Source organism: Ostreococcus lucimarinus, chromosome 3 (assembly GCF_000092065.1).
Source record: "Ostreococcus lucimarinus CCE9901 chromosome 3, complete sequence".
In the NCBI taxonomy this organism is placed as follows: Eukaryota; Viridiplantae; Chlorophyta; class Mamiellophyceae; order Mamiellales; family Bathycoccaceae; genus Ostreococcus; species Ostreococcus sp. 'lucimarinus'.
Window position 1 is genome coordinate 865,960 of NC_009357.1, and position 17,198 is coordinate 883,157.

Genomic DNA, 17,198 nt, shown 5'->3' on the forward strand with positions numbered 1-17,198 from the left:
CACATGTATGACAACGGTTTACATCCTTGCCTTGGTAAATATCCCTTTCCCGTCGAACACTATCGTCGTCGCGCGTCTTCGGTCTTGCGCTATCCGCACTACTTCCATCGCGGCGATGTGTGCGGCGACGCATGCCGTCGGCGCATCCATCCATCCCGAGAACGACGCACGCGTGAAGGACGAGTCCGTGCCTAAACTAACATCCACAACACACGACCCCACGCTCGTACTCGTAATTTCAATCACCGGCGATTTTGCCTCTCTCGCGATGGCGACGACTTCGTCGGCGGTGGCGCACGCGCTCGTGCGAACCACGACGTGGTATTTGTACGTTTCTAAATCGTCTAAATCGCACAAATCGTCCACTTCGCAATCGTGCCGAACAAATACTTTTGATCCACTCGCCCCGTATACGTCGACGTTACCGACGCCGACGGCGGCAAGCGCGCAGACGCACGCGTCGTTGGCGAGCGAATCCGTGCCGCACACAAGGACGTACATCTCTCTCAGCTTAGCCAACGCGTCGTAGCCGAAAAGTCTCGCGTGCGTATCGAAACCCTCGCGATCTTCATCACCGTCTTGCGCGTCGTCGGCATCCATATCGTCCCCGCTCGGAAGAACCTCGTATTCGGACGCGTTTGGCACGGGCGCCGAGTCCGGGCGATCGGGCTTGTACAACGCCAACGCCTCCACGTGCGTCCACTGATCGCACTCGCGCGCCACTGCGACGGCTTCACTCGCGTCCAAATAACTCAATATCTTACTCGCCACGACCGCGGCGACGACGCCACACATAGACGCCGTCTCCGGCGCCTCGTCGTCGTCGCCGTTTCCCGGTAATCCTTTCCTCGCGTCCGCGCCCGTGATCCCCAACAACGGCCGCGTCTCGGGATGCGCGCGCAAAAACTCCCAGTGCAATCCCGCCTGCAGTTCATCTCGCGCCTTCGCGTCCGCGTCCACGCCCGCGCTCGACGCCGACAGCGTCTCCGCTAATCTCGCCGTGGCGCTCGGTCGCAGCGCCTCGTACAGCGTCTTCGATCCCGCGCCGCCGTCGTCCACGAACACGCACCCCGTCGTCGCCTTCGCGCGCGCGTACGCGAACGCGCACGCGCCACTCCCGAGTCCATCTTCGTCGTCGCGCGTTCTTTTGCACGCCTCCGCCATCGCGCACGCCTCGCTCAGCGCCCCCGGGCCGCACCGCACCGCGACGCGCGCCCCCGTCGCTCGAATCTTCTCCGCGTCCAGCGCTTCGCCCTCGCGCGTCGACGCGCGCGCGACCGCTCGACCGCACTGACGGTTGATGGTATCAACGCACGCGTCGACGGCGTCGCGTCCGACGTCGCCGAGCGTCAGCGCGCCGCCCGCGGCTTCGTAATCTTCGAGCGAGACGCGGCGATGTCGACGCGCGTCGTGCACGATGAGCGTCGGATGCGTCGGCGCGCGGGCGAGAACCGCGGCGAGGGCGTGCGCGACGCCGCCGGACACGCCGGAGATGAGGATCGCGGGAGGATCGGCGCCGCGCATGATCGCGGCGGAGTGGGGACGGGCGCGCGGACGCCGCGGGGCGTCGGTTCGTCGACGCGCGACGCGTAATCGTACCGGACGTCGTGAAACGGACGGCGTGAGACCGCAGCGCGGGTGCTATGATGAAGGTAATACATATTAATCTTGTTCGAGCGCGGCGAGGCGCCCGAGGAGCTTGGCGTTTTCGAGGGAGAGGGCGTCTTTTTGCGCCTCGCACTCGACGATTTCGTTTTGCAGCGCCGCGCACTCGGCGACGATGGTGTCTTTGACGGCCATCATTTCGCGCCCGATTGCGGCCAATTTTTCAAGGTTTCGAATCTTTGCTTCTTGTTTGGATAAGGTGGCTTCAAAGTCCGCCTTCATCGCTTCCACGTCCTCGATGGGTGCGCCGACGGAGTTTAACAGCGTTTCCTCGACGACGCCTTCGAGCGCGGAGATTTTAGCCTCCAAAGCGACGCGTTCTTGTGAGTGCGATTCGATCGCCGAGCGAAGCGCTTCGTCCCCCGCTAACTCCGCGCTTCGCACCGCTTCTGCGAGTTCGTCGACTCGGGATTCCAACTCTTCGACGGCGGCGGCGGCGGTTCGCGCCTCATCGCGCGCTCGCTCGAGATCGTCCCGCAACGTCTGCACGACGCTTTCACTGGAATCGAGCGTTGACTGTGCTTCACGATATGAGGCTTCGAGACGCTCGATTTGCGCGGTCGAAGCCGTCGCATTTTGCTCGTACTCTTGGCGCTCAGACTTTCGCCGTTGGGCTTCGTCGGAGAGACGGCTCTCCAACTCATCGCGAGCCGACTCTAGCGATGCGATGCGCTCGAGAAGTTCTACACCTCGATTGACTTCTATGCTGTGCGCGGATTGCGCGTGCGTCAACTTCTCTTCCACCTCGCGAAGTTGTTCGGCCATCTTTTGCTCCTTCTCCGCGAGCGCGCCCTCAAGTCCCGCCCTGACGCGTCCGAGCTCGTTCGCTTCGGCTCGCGCCTCCTCGAGCGCTACGTTCGATTGGTCCACGGCATCGACTGCAAGACTCAAGCGTGACTCTATGTCGCTCATCGCCTCAATCGTCTCCTTTTCGAATTCCTCCAGCGTGAGCTCGAGTAAAGTGGCTCGGCGTTCGGCGGCGGCGCGAGCCGAATCGCCCGATCCGCTCGCGCTCAGAGCTCCTATGCGTTCAGCTGCGCGCAATCGCTCACGCATTTCGCTTTCTAACGCCTCAAGTCGCGCCTCCTCCTTCTCCGTCGCGCGCTGTAATTCCTCTTCAAGCTCTCTATTCTTCGCCTCACTCTCCTCGAGCATGTGTTGCATCGCGTCCGTCACCGCCTGCGCCGTGTCCCGCTCGCGATCGATTCCAGCCTCCTTCGCCGTCTCCAACTCACGCTCGAACGCCGCGCGCATCGCAATCATCTCATGCGCGTGTGCGTCCTCCATTTCCGTCACCGCGCTCGCATCGCCCGACCTCGACGCCCACCCCTCCTCGAGCGCCGTCAACTCCTCGCGCAGGTGCGCGTTTTCGTTGTGCGCGTCCCGCAGCTCTTCCCGCAGCCGCGCCACGATCGTCGCGTTCGGCGCCGCGCCGCCGTTCGCGTCGACGTCGTCGGGCGACACGCCGCTGTCTCCGCGCACGACCGCGCGCGCCGTCGTCGTCGTCGTCGTCGCGCGTCGGGACCGCCTTATCCGCATCGCGCGCGCGCGCGCGTCGTCGCGTTCGCGGCGCGCCGTCGCGCTCGGCGCGACGGCGAGCGCGCGCGACATCGTCGTCGTCGTCCTCGCGCGCGGACGCGCCGTCCCGCGCGCGTTGCGCGGCGAAGTGTCGTCACAATGACGCGCTTCGCGGCGGTCGAGCTCGCGCGCGGCGCGCGTTTCCGCGTCGCGTCTCGCGAGCGCGGCGCGCGACTCCGCCGTCGCGCGACGCCGACGCGCCTGACGCCGTTCCCGCGCGACTACGCCGAGCTCGAGCGACAGGCGCGCGAGAGCGTGAAACGATGCGCGAAAGATGGCGTCGAGCTCGTCGAGCTTCAGTTTCCACCCGGTGGATTGGAACTCGCGAGCGGGGATTTAGAGGGAAACGTCGAGTGTAATCTCACCACCGAGCGGCTGAGAGGGATATGCGATGCGTTCGTGGCGAACGGGACGGCGAGCACGACGCGCGTGCTGTTTCCGGATCCCACGGAGATGCGGTTGGCGACGACGGGGGCGAACGCGGCGCCGGACGGGATTCGAGCGCCGGAACAGAGCGACACGCGCGGGTGGTTCGCGGATTGGAAAGGAACGCTAGATTACGTGGATGATCCTAGTTTCATGTCGGTGAGTGGATTCGATAAGATATTCGGTGGGAAGAAGAATATTTCAGAGCGGATGAGAGGAGACGAGACGGCGTACGTCGTCGCGTATCCGAGCGCAAATATTTCCGAGTTGGCGAATACGCGAGATTTGTACGAAGGGTGCGTGCGAGGAACGGGAAAGTCGCTCGTGGTGTGTAACGGCGAGTTGGAACGCACGCGGTCGAATTATTATCCGCCGTTTTGGAACGCCGGGGAGATGGGACCGTTGCGATCGTTTTGTCGAAAATTTGAAGGCGCGTACGTAATCTATAATTTCAAGGGATCCAATCCCGCCGTGCTGTTTCGCGTGTACCCGGAGCCGTGGCAGGTATTTCGTCGACGCAAGGGCGGCCGCGACGGGTTGGAGACGCTCGAGCGTGTGTGCACGTTTGAGAAGTTTGAATCCGTGAAATCCGTGGCGCTGGACGTCTTGCCGCGATACCCGTGATAGCGCGTTGTAGTCTTACTGTCTTACTGAAATGATTCGTGAAACCGTTCGTGTTAGACGTCTCGGCGTCACGGTGCTCGGCGTCACGGTGCTCGTCGTTGTTGTCTATGTAGCTGTGATATCACACGAGGGAGGTGTCTAGTGCCTGTCGATGTCTTCCAAAATCACCTGGGTCGACGGCGCGAGACGACGAAGATATTTGAACACCCAGAATTTAAATAATACGTCCACGGAGACCGGCACGAAGGCAACGAAGAGCGAAATGAGTTCTTCTTGTTCCTTCACGCCGTAGTGACCGCCAATGCTACGCAAAAGCGTTTGCCACGCGTCGGCGGAGTGATAGCCGACGAGGACGTCCGAGGAGAGCAATAAAATGAAAGCTTGTTGCGCGGGCTCGAGGCTAAAGAATGCGTTCTTCGTCCCAGTGACGACGACTTTGGCTTGATCAGAGTATACGACAACCATGATCAAGAAAGCAGAGATAAAAACCAAGTCTCCGTACCGGTTGCCTCCGACTTGGATGAAGTGATTGATTTCCTCATCCTCCAGACGTTGCGCCTCGTGTCGAATCTTTTCCTCCTTTTGAATCGACGTGAGCGGTGCCTCACGACCCATAAGGATGTCAAACTCCATGCGTTGTTGGTAACGGGTAAGCTTACCGAGAATCTCCGCCTCTTGATCGTCGCGCAGCTCTATCGTGGTCCTGTCCTCGCCCGCTAATTTCAGTTCTTGGCTCACGATGGGATCGATGATGGTGAACGTGACAACTTTGGAGATCAAGCTCGGAATGACAAAGAAATTGAACATCCACTTCGCGGCTTCGGATTGCGCAAATTCTTTGACGGCTTCCGCGAACGATTGACTAAAGTTCGTCTCTTCCTGTTGCTCCGCATCGCCCCCTTCGTCGAATTCGTCTTCCCATTCGCCGGAGAAAAACGCGCTTCCCTTCTTCTTCGCCTCGACTCGCGCTTGCTGAAGAGCTTTGCGTTTTTCTTGCTCTAGTACGCGCTCTCGCTTCTTGCGCCTTCGCTCGAGCTCTTTTGCGATCCGTTTCGCGCGACGTTGGCGCTCCAGCGTCTCGAGCTCGTCCACATCGATCGCCGTCTGTCCTAGAATGGCGTCGAATAAATCCGGCGTTCTCGCCTTCATCCCATCCAGCGCCGTGCCGTCCAAACGCGAGCTATCCCACGACATACTATCGCCCCATTCTCTCATCACCTTGTCCGCGTCCGTGACCTTGATTTTCGACGAACTTTCCTCCTTCTTCTTCCGCTTCGTAAACGTCGCCAACGCGCCGCCGACGTCCACCCCCGTCCACTTCTTCGCCATCTTATTCGACCCGTCCTCCGCCGCCCGCCCGCTCGACGTCCCGCCGCTCGCATCGCTCTCCTCGCGCGCTAACTCGATCGCGTCTTCCCAATTCCGGTCCGACGCGTCCGCGTCCGCGTCCGCGTTCGCGCCCCCCTCCGCGGCGGCTTCCGCGTCGTCCCTCTGCGCGATCGCCCGCGGCGCCCTCGTCCCCATCCTCGCGCGCCACGACTCCCGTCGCGCGCGCGTCCCCGGCGTCACTCCATCGGCGTCCGTTCCGCGCCCTCGCGCGTCGCGCCTCCCGCCGCGCGTCGCCGTTCGAAGCGTCGTCGTCGTCGCCGACGTGGCCGTCCCTACCCGCGGCATCTTTCGCGCCTGTCGCTCGCGCTCGCGCGCGCGCGCGCTCGCGCGCGTCCGGTTCGACGGGCAAAGACGCGTTCGCGTCGCTCGCGCGGTCGCGGTGCGCGCGTCGCGCCGCGCGCGTCGCGGTGTGCGCGGGCGCGCGCGCGGTCGACGCGGGACGCACACCCGCGTGCGGTGCCAGTGAGAAAACGAGGCGCATTCGCGCGCGCTTTGGTGGCCGCAGAGCGCGCCTCGCGACGCGCGGGACGCTCGAGGGCGCGCGCGCGCGAAGAAAAAAATCCCATCATGGTGCGACCGCGCGCCGCGGACGACGCGCGACGTCGCGAAGCGCCGCGCGAGACGCGTCGACTCGAAGACGCGCGCGGACTGACGACGACGCGATCGACGCGCGAAATCGCGGTGTAGGTGGTGCTGTCGGCGGCGATCGTCACCAAGGGCGGTAAAGGTGCGTGGAGAAGATAACGATGCGTCGAACGGGACGCGCGGGGAGGCGCGGATGCGGTCGCGACGCGCGCGAGGGTGGGATTTCGAGACGAGGGCGGAACGGTCGAGATCAAAGCGAAAGAAGCTCGGTGACGGAAGACTGACGGTGGTGACGCGCGTGCGATGATGATGTAGCGCTGGTGTCGAGGCAGTACGTGCAGATGACGCGCGTGCGCGTCGAAGGGTTGCTCGCGGCGTTTCCGAAACTCGTCGGAAGCGGGAAGCAACACACGTACGTGGAGACGGAAAACGTGCGGTACGTGTATCAGCCGCTCGAGTGCGGGACGATGTACTTGCTGCTGGTGACGACGAAGGGCAGTAATATCTTAGAGGATTTGGACGTGTTGCGGTTGCTGGCGAAGACGCTGCCGGAGTACACGCAAGGGCAGGTGGATGAAGAGGGTGTGTCGTTCGCGGCGTTCGATTTGATCTTCGCGTTTGACGAGATCATCTCGCTCGGGTACAAGGAAAACGTAACGATGGCGCAGGTGAAGACTTTCACAGAGATGAACTCGCACGAAGAAAAGCTGCACAAGATGATGATCCAGAGTAAGATCAACGACACGAAGGATGTCATGCGTCGCAAGGCTACGGAGATCGACAAGGTCAAGCACGAGATGCAGCAATCAGCGATGCAACGAAGCGGAGGTTACGGCGGCCCGAGCCGCGGATTCGGGGCGCGAGATTCGTTCGATGCGCGCGGTGGTTTTGGTGGGCAAAGTGGCGGTTTCGGTGGCCAGCAGGGAGGTGGTTTTGGTGGGCAAGGCGGGTTCGGCGACGGCTCGAGCGGCAGCTTCGACGACGGACGCAACGACGAGTTTGGATACCTCGGCCGCGGCGGCGGCGGAAGTGGCTCGTTCGGTGACGACCACCCGACGAGTGGCGGGTTCAGAACCAGGTACAGCGATGACGTGGGCGGATACGGTCAACAGAGCTCCCCGGGTATGCCCCAAAAGTCTCTCGCCGGGCCGAAGAAGGGCATGCAACTCGGTGGCAAGCCGAAGACGAACCAGTTCCTGGAGAGTTTGCGTGCCGAAGGCGAATCTGTGGACGCAGATTTCGGCATCGAACCTTCTCGACCTGAAATGCCCGTTGCGGCGGCGCCTGCGGCGGCGCCGACGGAGAGCGTGAGTCTGGTTGTGGAAGAAAAACTCAACGTCACCTTGAACCGCAACGGCGGATTGGAGCAAATGGATTTGCAAGGCAACATGCTTCTCGAAGTGCGCAACGAAGACGACGCTCTCATTCGTGTCGTGACCAAGGCGGGTGAGAACGCTGGGTTTCAGTTCAAGACGCACCCGAACATTGACAAGGCTCTGCACGCAAACGAGAAAATTTTAGGCTTGAAGGACCCCAACCGTCCGTTTCCGTGCGGCTCGGCGCTCGGCGTGTTGAAGTGGCGATTCTCCACTAAGGATGAATCTGCGCTGCCTCTCAGCATCAACTGCTGGCCGACGATCAACGGCGGAGAAACCGCGGTGAGCATCGAATACGAGGCGTCGGATGCGATGGATTTACAAAACGTCGTCATTTCCATCCCGTGCCCGCCGTGCCGAGACCCGCCCGCGGTGAACTCGTGCGACGGCGAATTCCGATTCGACGCGCGCAACGGCGTCATGGAGTGGAATATCGAGCTCATCGACGACAGCAATCGAAACGGAAGCATGGAATTCGTCATTCCTGTGGCCGACACAGAAGCGTTCTTCCCCATCGACGTCCACTTTTCTTCCGCGAAGACGTTCTGCGATATCGAAGTCGCGAGCATCTCTCGCACGACGGATGGCGCCCCCGTGACGTTTGGCGGTAGAACGATGATGCTCGTGGACTCGTACCAAGTCGTATAGACGTGCGTTGTAATTGCATGAATAAATGAAAGAATCGCTACGCAGTATCTCTATGATTCTATTTGTCTACTGTACCTACTTTCTAGAGTCCGCCCAAATCGCAGCCGCTACCAATCCGACGACGACGTTTTCCATTTCGCGCTTTCGATTGAGAAAATTCAAGACGAACATCATCGCCGCAGCGTGCGGTTCCACCGCCGTTCGCAACACGGGAACCACCGCCGACGTCGAGATCAACATCAACGCCTGATTGAGCACCAGCATCGTCCGTTGTCGCAAATACTTACGTTTGACGAGCGTTTGCAGGAAGAATTCGAGCACGTACGCCGCATTGAGCAAGAACCAAAACGCGCGCCACTCAAACAGGCTGATCAAATCCACCGGACGCATCGCCAGACTGACGTTTAATCCGTGCAAAAGCACCGTCTTATACAGCACATACTGCCACTTCTTCACGCGATACATGCAGCTCTCGAAATCTCGCATCCCGTCCCGATAATTGTTAGAGAACGAATTGATCGGAAAACGACTGCGCGCCGTCCACGCCGAAGTCGCCAGCAAGCACGCCGTCGCGCGCGTCTCCGCCGAACTTCTCACGAACCACGGCTGAGCGACGCAGTGCACGTACGCAATCTGAAATCCATTCACCACGTGGTAAAACGCGTGCTCGAGCATCTCCGCCCCCGTCACCGCCGTCTTCGCGTGCAGCACGCCGCTCCGCACGCCGAGCTGTCGCCGCTCCGCGTGCTCGTGCGCCTTTGCAAAGTCCCAATGCGCCGTCAGCGTCAGCACGAGCCCACTGACGAACAACATCGCGTCCATCGTCGCCGCGTCGAGGTTCGTCTTTCGATGCGCGACGACGTGCGCGCAATATAACGTGAGCACGCCGAGGTGCAGGCTTCCCGAAATTCTGTGTCGACGACCGAATTTACCCAAAAACGCGCGTCTCGAGCGCGCCGAGACGAGAAGAACGACGGCGAAGTACGACGCGATACACAGAGACGCGCATTCGCGCGCGTCGACGCGCATGCGCGCGTCGCCGCGCGCGTCGAAGCGCGGCGAAGTCTGCGGAAGCGGCGCTGCGTCCGCAGCGCTGCGTCGCGAATGCGCCACTCAACGACGCGTGCGGGTGCGCGCTCGAAAGGCGAGTCGAGTGAGACAGCGCGCGCACGCATCGCGATCGCTCGTCATGGCGGGGTCGTCCAAACGCAAGGCGTCGGTGCTGGAGAAGACGCTGAATAAGTACCGCTCTGGGCAAAAGGCGGCATCGAAGATCATGACCGCGGCGGCGCGCGATCGCGCGGCGCTGGACGCGCGATCGGAGGCGCAGTACGCGCGCATGAAAGCCGCGGCGGAGGCGCAGAAGCTCGCGGAGGCGGCGGCGATCGCGGCGATGGAGGCGGAGGCGAAACCCGTGGAGCCGGTCAAGGTGGTGGCGACGAATCTGCTGGCGAAGCAGAAACACGCGATCGATACGCTCTTCGCGCAGCGACGACCGATGTCGAACGATGATTTGAGAGTTTTCTTGGGCTTTGATTGCAACGTCGGACCGCTGTTCGAGTCGCTGAAGAATCACGAGAAGGTTCGATACGACGCGGCGAAGGGGCTGTTCGAGTACAGGGCGAAGCACGACGTGTTGTGCAAGGAGGACGTGTTGGAGCTGGTGAATTCGACGCCCGATGGATTAGCGATCGATGAAATCGTCGATGCGTACGTCAAGGCAAAGGATGATGCGATCGCACTCGCGGAAGAAGACGATGCGGTGATCATGTTGACGAACACGGAGACGAAGAAGAAGGTTTTGTTTAGAAAGCAGCCCGAGTACGAAGTCGACTTGAGTGAAGATTTCGTCGGATCCTTTCACGACATAGAGATCCCCGAGTACGACGTGGACTTCGATAAGGCGTTGCGCAGAGAGGGGATCGAACCGACACCGCGTCCAGTGTACGACTTGGGCCCAGCGCCTGAGGTGGAAAAGAAGAAGAAGAAACGCGCGGTGAACTTTGAGCGCATGAACGTCACCAACGCGCACATGCCCGAGTTGTTCAAGGCGGCGCAAGTCGACCGATTGGACGGCTAAGTGAGTATTAGCGAGGGACAGTGTAATATGAGTAGATGCTGAAACAGAGTAAAACTTGAATTGAAATCATCAAGAGGCGCCGCGTTTTCGTGAGTCGTAAAACAAAGTAAAAGTAATCATCAGGGCGGCTTTGGGCTGCTTAAAGCGTCAATTCAAGACTGACGCATGCATTCGTTCGAGATGCCACATTTTCCGAGTGCTTTAACTTCGTCGGACTCGAAGCCATCGTACTTCTTGAGGCAATCGAGAGCGCACTCTCGACCTTCGTCGCGGCAGTCGCGAAGGCAGCGCGTCGTCATGCGGCACGTCGAATCGTGCGCGCAGTCCTTCAATTCTCGACCACAATTATGAAGGAGGCATCGTAAAACGGCTCGATTGTCATCGCTGACTTTCTTTCCTTCGCGCACGCGCGCCCACCACCCGTCCGAGCACGGTTTCCACATGTGCTTCTTGTGGTGCTTCCACCCAGCCTCAGCTGGTTGTGCCACAGCGGCAATCAAGGCGACGATGACGAGCAAGAACGCCCGAGCGCTGAGTTTCGTGTTGAACATTGAAAATGTAAAGTTCGTTTTCTTTCGCGACGCGCGTCCGTGCGTTGAAGTGAAGTGACTACGAACGAGGGGGCTTCACATGGCATTAAACGAGGCACATGAGTGGCTGTGATTCTCTCGGCGAGTGTGAGAGCCTCGTTGGGCTTGTTGATTTATAAATCGTCGCCGATCGCCGCGTGACGTCAACAGACGTGGGCTTTAACGATGCAATCCGAGGTCCGAGAAGCGTTGCAGATCGCGAGAGGATCGACATCGACAGTAAACCATGTGTTATTCGGTATACAAAAATGCCAAGCGCGGGCTATGATGTAAAGCTTTACGGCGGAGAGATGAACGCGTGACGCATCGGCTTCACCGCGCCCAGAGGAGTTTCCGGTGGTAAATGAGAAGCGTCGATGTTCCCACTCGCCACGGCATCGGCCATAATGGCGATAGATTTGATTCCACGCGGTGCTGTTCCTTGACGCTTCGGTGTTTGCACGGTGGCGCCGTACTTGACGTTTCCTTCGGAGTGCATGAAAGCGGGCGCAGGAGCCGCCTTGACGACTGGAGCCGGTGGTACCATCTCCGCGATAGGTGCCTCGGTCGGCATGACGATTGAAGCGTTCGCAGCGTACGCTGCTTTTTCTAAATTACGCTGAGCTGTCTTCACATACTGAGTTCGCCAAATCTCTTCGTCACACGTCGCCTCGGCGGCAGCATAAGCAGCGAGACTCGTCTCGGCGCGGAGTAAAGCCTTGTTGGTCACCAAATGAGCAGCCATTTCACTGCGAAGTAATTCTTCAATCACCGAGCGTGGTGCTGATTGGTCGCACATCAAATCGAAACGCGACGTCAGCGACGACAGACTTTGTTGCATCCCGATGAGTTTATGCGCCAAAATCGCGCTCCCTTGAATGACGCGATCGTTTTCCGTGCCGTGCGACGTACCCTCGCCCTTCATCTTTGCCATTTGAATTTGCAGCTGATGCATCGCCGTCTCAGAGTTGCTCAACAGTTGCTCGAGTCGGCCGACTAACACTTTGTATTCCGCTGCCTCTCTCTCAGCCTTGTGCTGACAAAGTTGTGCCGCCGCAGCCGTCATGTGCAGTTCGCACGATCTTGTGATGGCACCGTGAAGCTCGTCTCGTAGGGAACCATCCGGAATCTGATCAATACTCTCGCGAGTTGCTTGCGCGATTTGTTCCTGCGCGAGCGCCGTGTCCTCATTAATTGCCCCGAGATCGAGCTCGACTTGACGAATCCCTCGAATTGGTCGAGAAGGAGACATCACTGGCGCTTGAGGCTTGGTCGTCATTCGCGAAGGCTTCACCGGCGACATGGGAATACCACCAACCGAAGTGAGGGCGTCGAGGAGAACACCCATGCCGGCGTGCTGGTCGTCGTCCGACGTGTGCTCGGGCGTCATTTCTCCGTGTACACTCGACAGCGACTGACGGGCCTTCTTCCGGCTTCGATCTTTCGCGGCAAGCGTGGACTTGGGAATCGCCGTCGACATCTGCGACGGTAGCACGAAAGCTGGGACCGTCCAGTGGTTGGACAACCCCTTGCGGTTGCTTCCGCACCCGCATTCAAGCTTGTCCGCGGTGAGAAGAACGTCGTCGCAGTTGCCCTTGGTACCGATGATCTGCACCTGGGCGAGCAGTGGGCAAAGCTCGAGCGCTTGTAGGTTGAATCGAGTGACAGTCCACAAATAGTTATCGTCGTTGCCATACCTGTTCCTGTCGAGGTTTGTTGAGTACTCGTTGCCTTCCGCGTCGGACAACTGATGACGCCTAAGTTCTTCTGGCACTCTGTGCGTACCCGAGTTCAGCGCCACAACCTTGGTACGGCGAGTGTTGACGCTGAGTAATTGCAGAATGTTACGAGCACCATCCGTACGTTGGCTTTCAGCCATATCCAAAGCGCGGAGCGTCTGCAGAAAAGCGCTCGTCACCGATGGACACGCCTCTGTCATCTTTGGCAACTGCTTTTTAACAATCGCCGGAATAGCGTGCTCGTAGTGTTCCCAATGAAAATTGATACGATATAAAAGTTGGTTGTTCGTCGGACGTTGCCTCGGCGTCGTCGCGTCCCTCGCCGCGTTGGGGGATTTCATCGTCGCCGGGCTCAACTTTTTACCGCCGCTCGCGTGCGAGCCAGCGTTGGACGATTTCCCTACGCTTCTTTGCTGCGTCGACGCCGACGCCTTGAATCCCAAACCCGACTCAATCTTCATACGTTTCGCCCCCGTCGCGCCGTTAACGTAACGCCCACCGTCATTCTCCGCATTCGAAGACCTCGACCCGCTCCTCGACATCGTCGACGTCGACGCCTCTGCCCGCGCTTCCTCCTCCTGCGTCCTCGGCCGCGTTCTCGCCACAAAATCTCCACCCTGAAGTCGGTTCATCGTCGGTTCATACTGCATTTGCCAAAAACCGTCGTCAGTCGCCATCTACACGCGACGATGATCGCCGTCGCCGTCGTCCGGCGGTTACGCCGCCGGCGTCGATCGCGGATCGTCATCACGCCCATCTTCTTCCCCACCACCGCCCACATTCCCTTCCGTTTCGCGCGCGTTTACGAGATCACACCACCACGCACCTTCACCGGCGGTTTCCTCGCGCGAATCTCCCGCATCACGCGCTCGCAGGGCGTCGTTCGCTCGATCGGAGTCGTCGTTTCGACACGTCGGTCGTCGTCGCGCGATGATGCCGTCGCCGTCGCGCGGTTCCGGACGCGTTTCGCGCGCGCGGGTGCGGCGCGTTCGTCTCACGACTTTCTGCTCGATTCGCGCGCGGGCGAGCGCGTTGGCGTCGTCGAGGACGTCGGGCGCGTCGTCGATTGCCGCCGACCGCCAATGCCGGAACGAAAAATTTGAATTTTGGCGGCAAAAGTGCAGAAGTGGTCAATTCGGCGGCGATCGATCGAGCGGTGCGACGAAGGGCGAATGACGCACGCGCGACGAATGATTGACGTAGAATACAAAACGGTGAAGATGACTAGGAAGCGCCGCGGTCGCCGGCGGCGACGAGGGCGCGGAGCTCGGAGATGCGCTGTTTCGACTTCTCAGCGGCAACCATGAGTTCGATTTCCTTCTCGCCACGGGCGCCGGGTTCGTATTTCATCACCGCCTTGGCCTTCTTGCGCTCGATCTTGCGGCGAGGCTCGATGATCTCGCGACGCTCGTACGATTTGAGGCGATCGCCAAGGAGAGAGACGCCTGGCTTGAGGGTGCGGAGGGAACCGCCGTCGAGCTCGTCGGCGAAACGGACGTCGGCGTCGGCTTCTTTGTGACGAAGCTTGCCAAGACGTGAAGGCTGAGACGCGCGACGTTCGGCGCGAACGGCGTTGCGACGCGCCAGGTTTGCCTTCCTTTCCTCTTCCTCGGCTTCGATCTCTTTGTTCAAAGCCTTGAGGTTGCTCAGGTCTCGTCTGAGCTGCTTCGCCTTCTTGTTCGCCTGTTCGATCGCCTCCGCCTCCGCGCGTCGCTTGAGCTTGTTTCGCTTCGTTCTAGTGTACTTATCCGCGTTTACCGCGGGATTGATGCTGAGCTTACCGTCGCCATCGCCGTCTTCGTCGTCCGTCTCGTCTTCCCCGAATCCGCTCTCGAAATACAACTCGTTGACCAAATTCGCCTCCGCCACGACGTTCGACACGGGCACCGTCACCGGATCTAAATACCTCGCCTGCTTCGCCTTAAACTCCTTCGCGAGCGCAACCGCGACGACGTCTTCGCGCGCATCTTTCGGGGGATTAAACGAACACCCCGGATGTTCGGGCGCCACCGCCTTCGCGTTCGTCGTCGGCGCGGTGAGTTTCCTCGCCAATTTATTCACCCCTCTCGCCCGCGGTGCCTTACTCGCCCACACATCGAACACGCCGTCCGCTTTCTTTCCTTTCGAGCCCGCGCCCTTCACCACCGGCTTCGCTTTCCCCTTGACCCGCACCGCCTCGAGCGCTCGACTCGGCGGCGGGTTACACATCTTCCCCGCCCGCAGCTTCACCGGCGTCGGGTACGCGCGCGCCGCCGGCGCCTTCTCACACGCCGCATCAATCTTCAGCGCGCGCTGTCGCGCGCGCTCGCGCTTCGTTCCCGCGTTGTCGCGCCCGCGCGCGCCGTTCGAGTCGCCGCCGCCGCCGCCGGCGCGGTCGACGTAAAACAGCGCGTCGTTCGTCTTCGTCGCCGCGTCCTCGCGCGCGCTCGGCGCGCGGACGGCGTCGGCGACGTCATCCGCGAGCGCGCGCCAGGCGGCTTTGCTGTTTCGTCGCTTGGGCATCGCGCGGCGGCGCCGCGACGTCGCGATGTGGCGTCTCGGCGTCTCGGCGGCGTCACTTCGCGCGCCTCGCGCGCGCGACGCGACGCGATTCGAGCGCCTCGAGCGCGCGGCGCGGCGCGATTCGCGCGGCATGCGTCGCGCGGCGCGAGAGACGATATACGCCCTCGCCACCGCGCGCGGGCGCGCGGGCGTGAGCGTCGTGCGCGTGAGCGGGCCGAACGCGCGCGACGCGCTGCGGCTGACGAGACCGCCGGGAGGCGCGAATTCGAGCGACGGCGCGTCGTCGACGAACGCCGCGGACGCGCGCGCGCGGTCGCGGGCGGCGGAGACGAGCGCGACGGCCGCGGAGCACGGACGGTTGCGGTTGGTTGAGTTCGCGCGAGGCGACGCGGCGCGCGACGAACCGCCCATCGATGTGGGATTTGTCGCGGTGTTCGCGTCGCCGAGGTCGTTCACGGGAGAAGATGTGGTAGAATTACACGCGCACGGTTCGGCCGCGGTGCAGCGCGCGCTCATGGACGCGCTGGGGACGTTGGATAATTTTCGCGTCGCCGAAGCCGGGGAGTTTTCGAGGCGAGCGTTTAGAAACGGGAAGATGGATTTGACGCAGGCTGAGGGGTTGGCGGATCTCTTGGACGCGGATACGGAGGCGCAGAGACGACAAGCGATGATGTTGTCGCGGAACGCGGCGCAGAGATCGATGTATGAGACTTGGAGGAAAGAGTTGTTGACGTGCGCCGCGTATTGCGAGGCGGCTTTAGATTTCGGCGAGGAGGAGGATATAGCGAGCGACGTGGTGGAGAGGAAAGTGCGCGAACGCGTCAAGGCGCTTCGCGATACGTTACAAAAGTATTTAGACGCACCCGCGCGTGGGGAGCTGATTCGTCGGGGCGTGCGCGTCGCCCTCGTGGGCTCGCCTAACGTGGGCAAGAGTTCGATGCTCAACGCGCTCGCCGGCCGCGACGCCGCCATCGTTTCGCCGCACGCGGGGACGACTAGAGACGTCCTAGAGGTGTCTCTCGAGCTCGGTGGGTACAAGGTCATCGTCAGCGATACTGCCGGTCTTCGTGAGACCGAAGACGACGTGGAAAAGCTTGGCATCGCTCGAGCGCTCGAGCGAGCCGAAGACGCCGACGTCGTCGTCGCCCTCGCGGACGCCACTAACGACGCATCCAACATCGATCTCAAGGCGCTCAATTTATCGAAAAAGACAATCGTTAACGTATGGAACAAATCCGACGCGCTGAGTGACGGACAAACGCGCGAGTTGATGGAGATTGAAAACGAAACCGCCGCGGATGGCTACGAAACCGCCGTCGTGAGCTGCCTCACCGGCGCCGGTCTCGACGGTTTCATCTCGACTCTCACGCGCATCGTCGCTCAAAAGTGCACGATCGGCGATGACGCATCCGACGCCAACGATTCCACCCTCGCCATCACGCGTTCGCGCCATCGAGTCAACCTCGCTCGGTGCGTCGCTTCGCTCGACGCCGCCGTCGCGCGCGCTCGCGCGTCCTCCGCCTCCGCCTCCGCGCTCGAGCTCGAGGCCGAGGAGTTAAAGCTCGCGGCGCGCGCCCTCGGTCGCGTCACCGGCGCGTACGACGTGGAAGACGTCTTAGACGTCGTCTTTCGCGATTTCTGTGTAGGAAAGTAGCCCCCCTCGCCCGCCTCGCCTCCGAGTCGCGCCGCCGCTCGTCGCGCGCGCGAAATCTGGAAATCGTCCGCGCGGCGACCCCGCGCGACGTCGCATCGCGTCGCGTCGTGCGCGTTCGCGACGACCTCGCGCGTCACCGCGCCGCGACGACCGGCGCGCGCGGCGAAACGCACGAATCATGGTGCGACGCGCGCGCGATCGATCCAAGCCTCGCGCGCGCGACGCGACCGCGCGCCGACGACGCGACCGGTGTCGAAAGATGAAGATCGAAGATCTCGACGAACGCGCGGTGATGACGAACGACTGACGCGGTGTGACGCGACGCGAACGCCGAGCAGGGGTTCGGAGACGCGCAAGAAGACG

At 61.2% G+C, this 17,198-nt stretch overlaps 11 protein-coding genes across 11 annotated transcripts; 4 read left to right on the forward strand and 7 right to left on the reverse strand.

Moving 5' to 3' along the window:
* Nucleotides 1–18: 18 nt before the first annotated feature.
* Nucleotides 19–1,164, reverse strand: OSTLU_30851 (predicted protein; the record flags this gene model as incomplete). The annotated part of the gene is made up of 1 exon (XM_001417041.1): nucleotides 19–1,164. One exon carries the CDS (start codon nucleotides 1,162–1,164, stop codon nucleotides 19–21), a length of 1,146 nt encoding a protein of 381 aa, XP_001417078.1.
* Nucleotides 1,165–1,662: 498 nt separating this feature from the next.
* OSTLU_14802 (predicted protein) lies at nucleotides 1,663–3,204 on the reverse strand (the record flags this gene model as incomplete). Its single annotated transcript, XM_001417042.1, has 1 exon — nucleotides 1,663–3,204. One exon carries the CDS (start codon nucleotides 3,202–3,204, stop codon nucleotides 1,663–1,665), a length of 1,542 nt encoding a protein of 513 aa, XP_001417079.1.
* A 246-nt stretch (nucleotides 3,205–3,450) lies between these two features.
* Nucleotides 3,451–4,281, forward strand: OSTLU_5800 (predicted protein; the record flags this gene model as incomplete). The annotated part of the gene is made up of 1 exon (XM_001416746.1): nucleotides 3,451–4,281. A coding segment is annotated over one exon (831 nt), but the record flags the coding sequence as incomplete, so codon positions are not given.
* Nucleotides 4,282–4,431: 150 nt separating this feature from the next.
* OSTLU_34560 (predicted protein) lies at nucleotides 4,432–4,926 on the reverse strand (the record flags this gene model as incomplete). The annotated part of the gene is made up of 1 exon (XM_001417043.1): nucleotides 4,432–4,926. The coding sequence occupies one exon, from the start codon at nucleotides 4,924–4,926 to the stop codon at nucleotides 4,432–4,434; it is 495 nt and encodes a 164-aa protein (XP_001417080.1).
* A 1,682-nt stretch (nucleotides 4,927–6,608) lies between these two features.
* Nucleotides 6,609–8,291, forward strand: OSTLU_94212 (predicted protein; the record flags this gene model as incomplete). The annotated part of the gene is made up of 2 exons (XM_001416747.1): nucleotides 6,609–7,095; nucleotides 7,504–8,291. 2 exons carry the CDS (start codon nucleotides 6,609–6,611, stop codon nucleotides 8,289–8,291), a joined length of 1,275 nt encoding a protein of 424 aa, XP_001416784.1.
* A 75-nt stretch (nucleotides 8,292–8,366) lies between these two features.
* OSTLU_30856 (predicted protein) lies at nucleotides 8,367–9,320 on the reverse strand (the record flags this gene model as incomplete). The annotated part of the gene is made up of 1 exon (XM_001417044.1): nucleotides 8,367–9,320. The coding sequence occupies one exon, from the start codon at nucleotides 9,318–9,320 to the stop codon at nucleotides 8,367–8,369; it is 954 nt and encodes a 317-aa protein (XP_001417081.1).
* A 160-nt stretch (nucleotides 9,321–9,480) lies between these two features.
* On the forward strand, nucleotides 9,481–10,371 carry OSTLU_14806 (predicted protein; the record flags this gene model as incomplete). Its single annotated transcript, XM_001416748.1, has 1 exon — nucleotides 9,481–10,371. One exon carries the CDS (start codon nucleotides 9,481–9,483, stop codon nucleotides 10,369–10,371), a length of 891 nt encoding a protein of 296 aa, XP_001416785.1.
* Nucleotides 10,372–10,523: 152 nt separating this feature from the next.
* Nucleotides 10,524–10,922, reverse strand: OSTLU_30858 (predicted protein; the record flags this gene model as incomplete). The annotated part of the gene is made up of 1 exon (XM_001417045.1): nucleotides 10,524–10,922. The coding sequence occupies one exon, from the start codon at nucleotides 10,920–10,922 to the stop codon at nucleotides 10,524–10,526; it is 399 nt and encodes a 132-aa protein (XP_001417082.1).
* A 316-nt stretch (nucleotides 10,923–11,238) lies between these two features.
* On the reverse strand, nucleotides 11,239–13,541 carry OSTLU_30859 (predicted protein; the record flags this gene model as incomplete). Its single annotated transcript, XM_001417046.1, has 2 exons — nucleotides 11,239–13,323; nucleotides 13,506–13,541. 2 exons carry the CDS (start codon nucleotides 13,539–13,541, stop codon nucleotides 11,239–11,241), a joined length of 2,121 nt encoding a protein of 706 aa, XP_001417083.1.
* Nucleotides 13,542–13,903: 362 nt separating this feature from the next.
* OSTLU_30860 (predicted protein) lies at nucleotides 13,904–15,199 on the reverse strand (the record flags this gene model as incomplete). Its single annotated transcript, XM_001417047.1, has 1 exon — nucleotides 13,904–15,199. Exon 1 carries the CDS (start codon nucleotides 15,179–15,181, stop codon nucleotides 13,904–13,906), a length of 1,278 nt encoding a protein of 425 aa, XP_001417084.1. The 5' UTR covers nucleotides 15,182–15,199.
* A 112-nt stretch (nucleotides 15,200–15,311) lies between these two features.
* Nucleotides 15,312–16,835, forward strand: OSTLU_33876 (predicted protein; the record flags this gene model as incomplete). Its single annotated transcript, XM_001416749.1, has 2 exons — nucleotides 15,312–15,460; nucleotides 15,515–16,835. The coding sequence occupies 2 exons, from the start codon at nucleotides 15,312–15,314 to the stop codon at nucleotides 16,833–16,835; spliced, it is 1,470 nt and encodes a 489-aa protein (XP_001416786.1).
* Nucleotides 16,836–17,198: the final 363 nt, after the last annotated feature.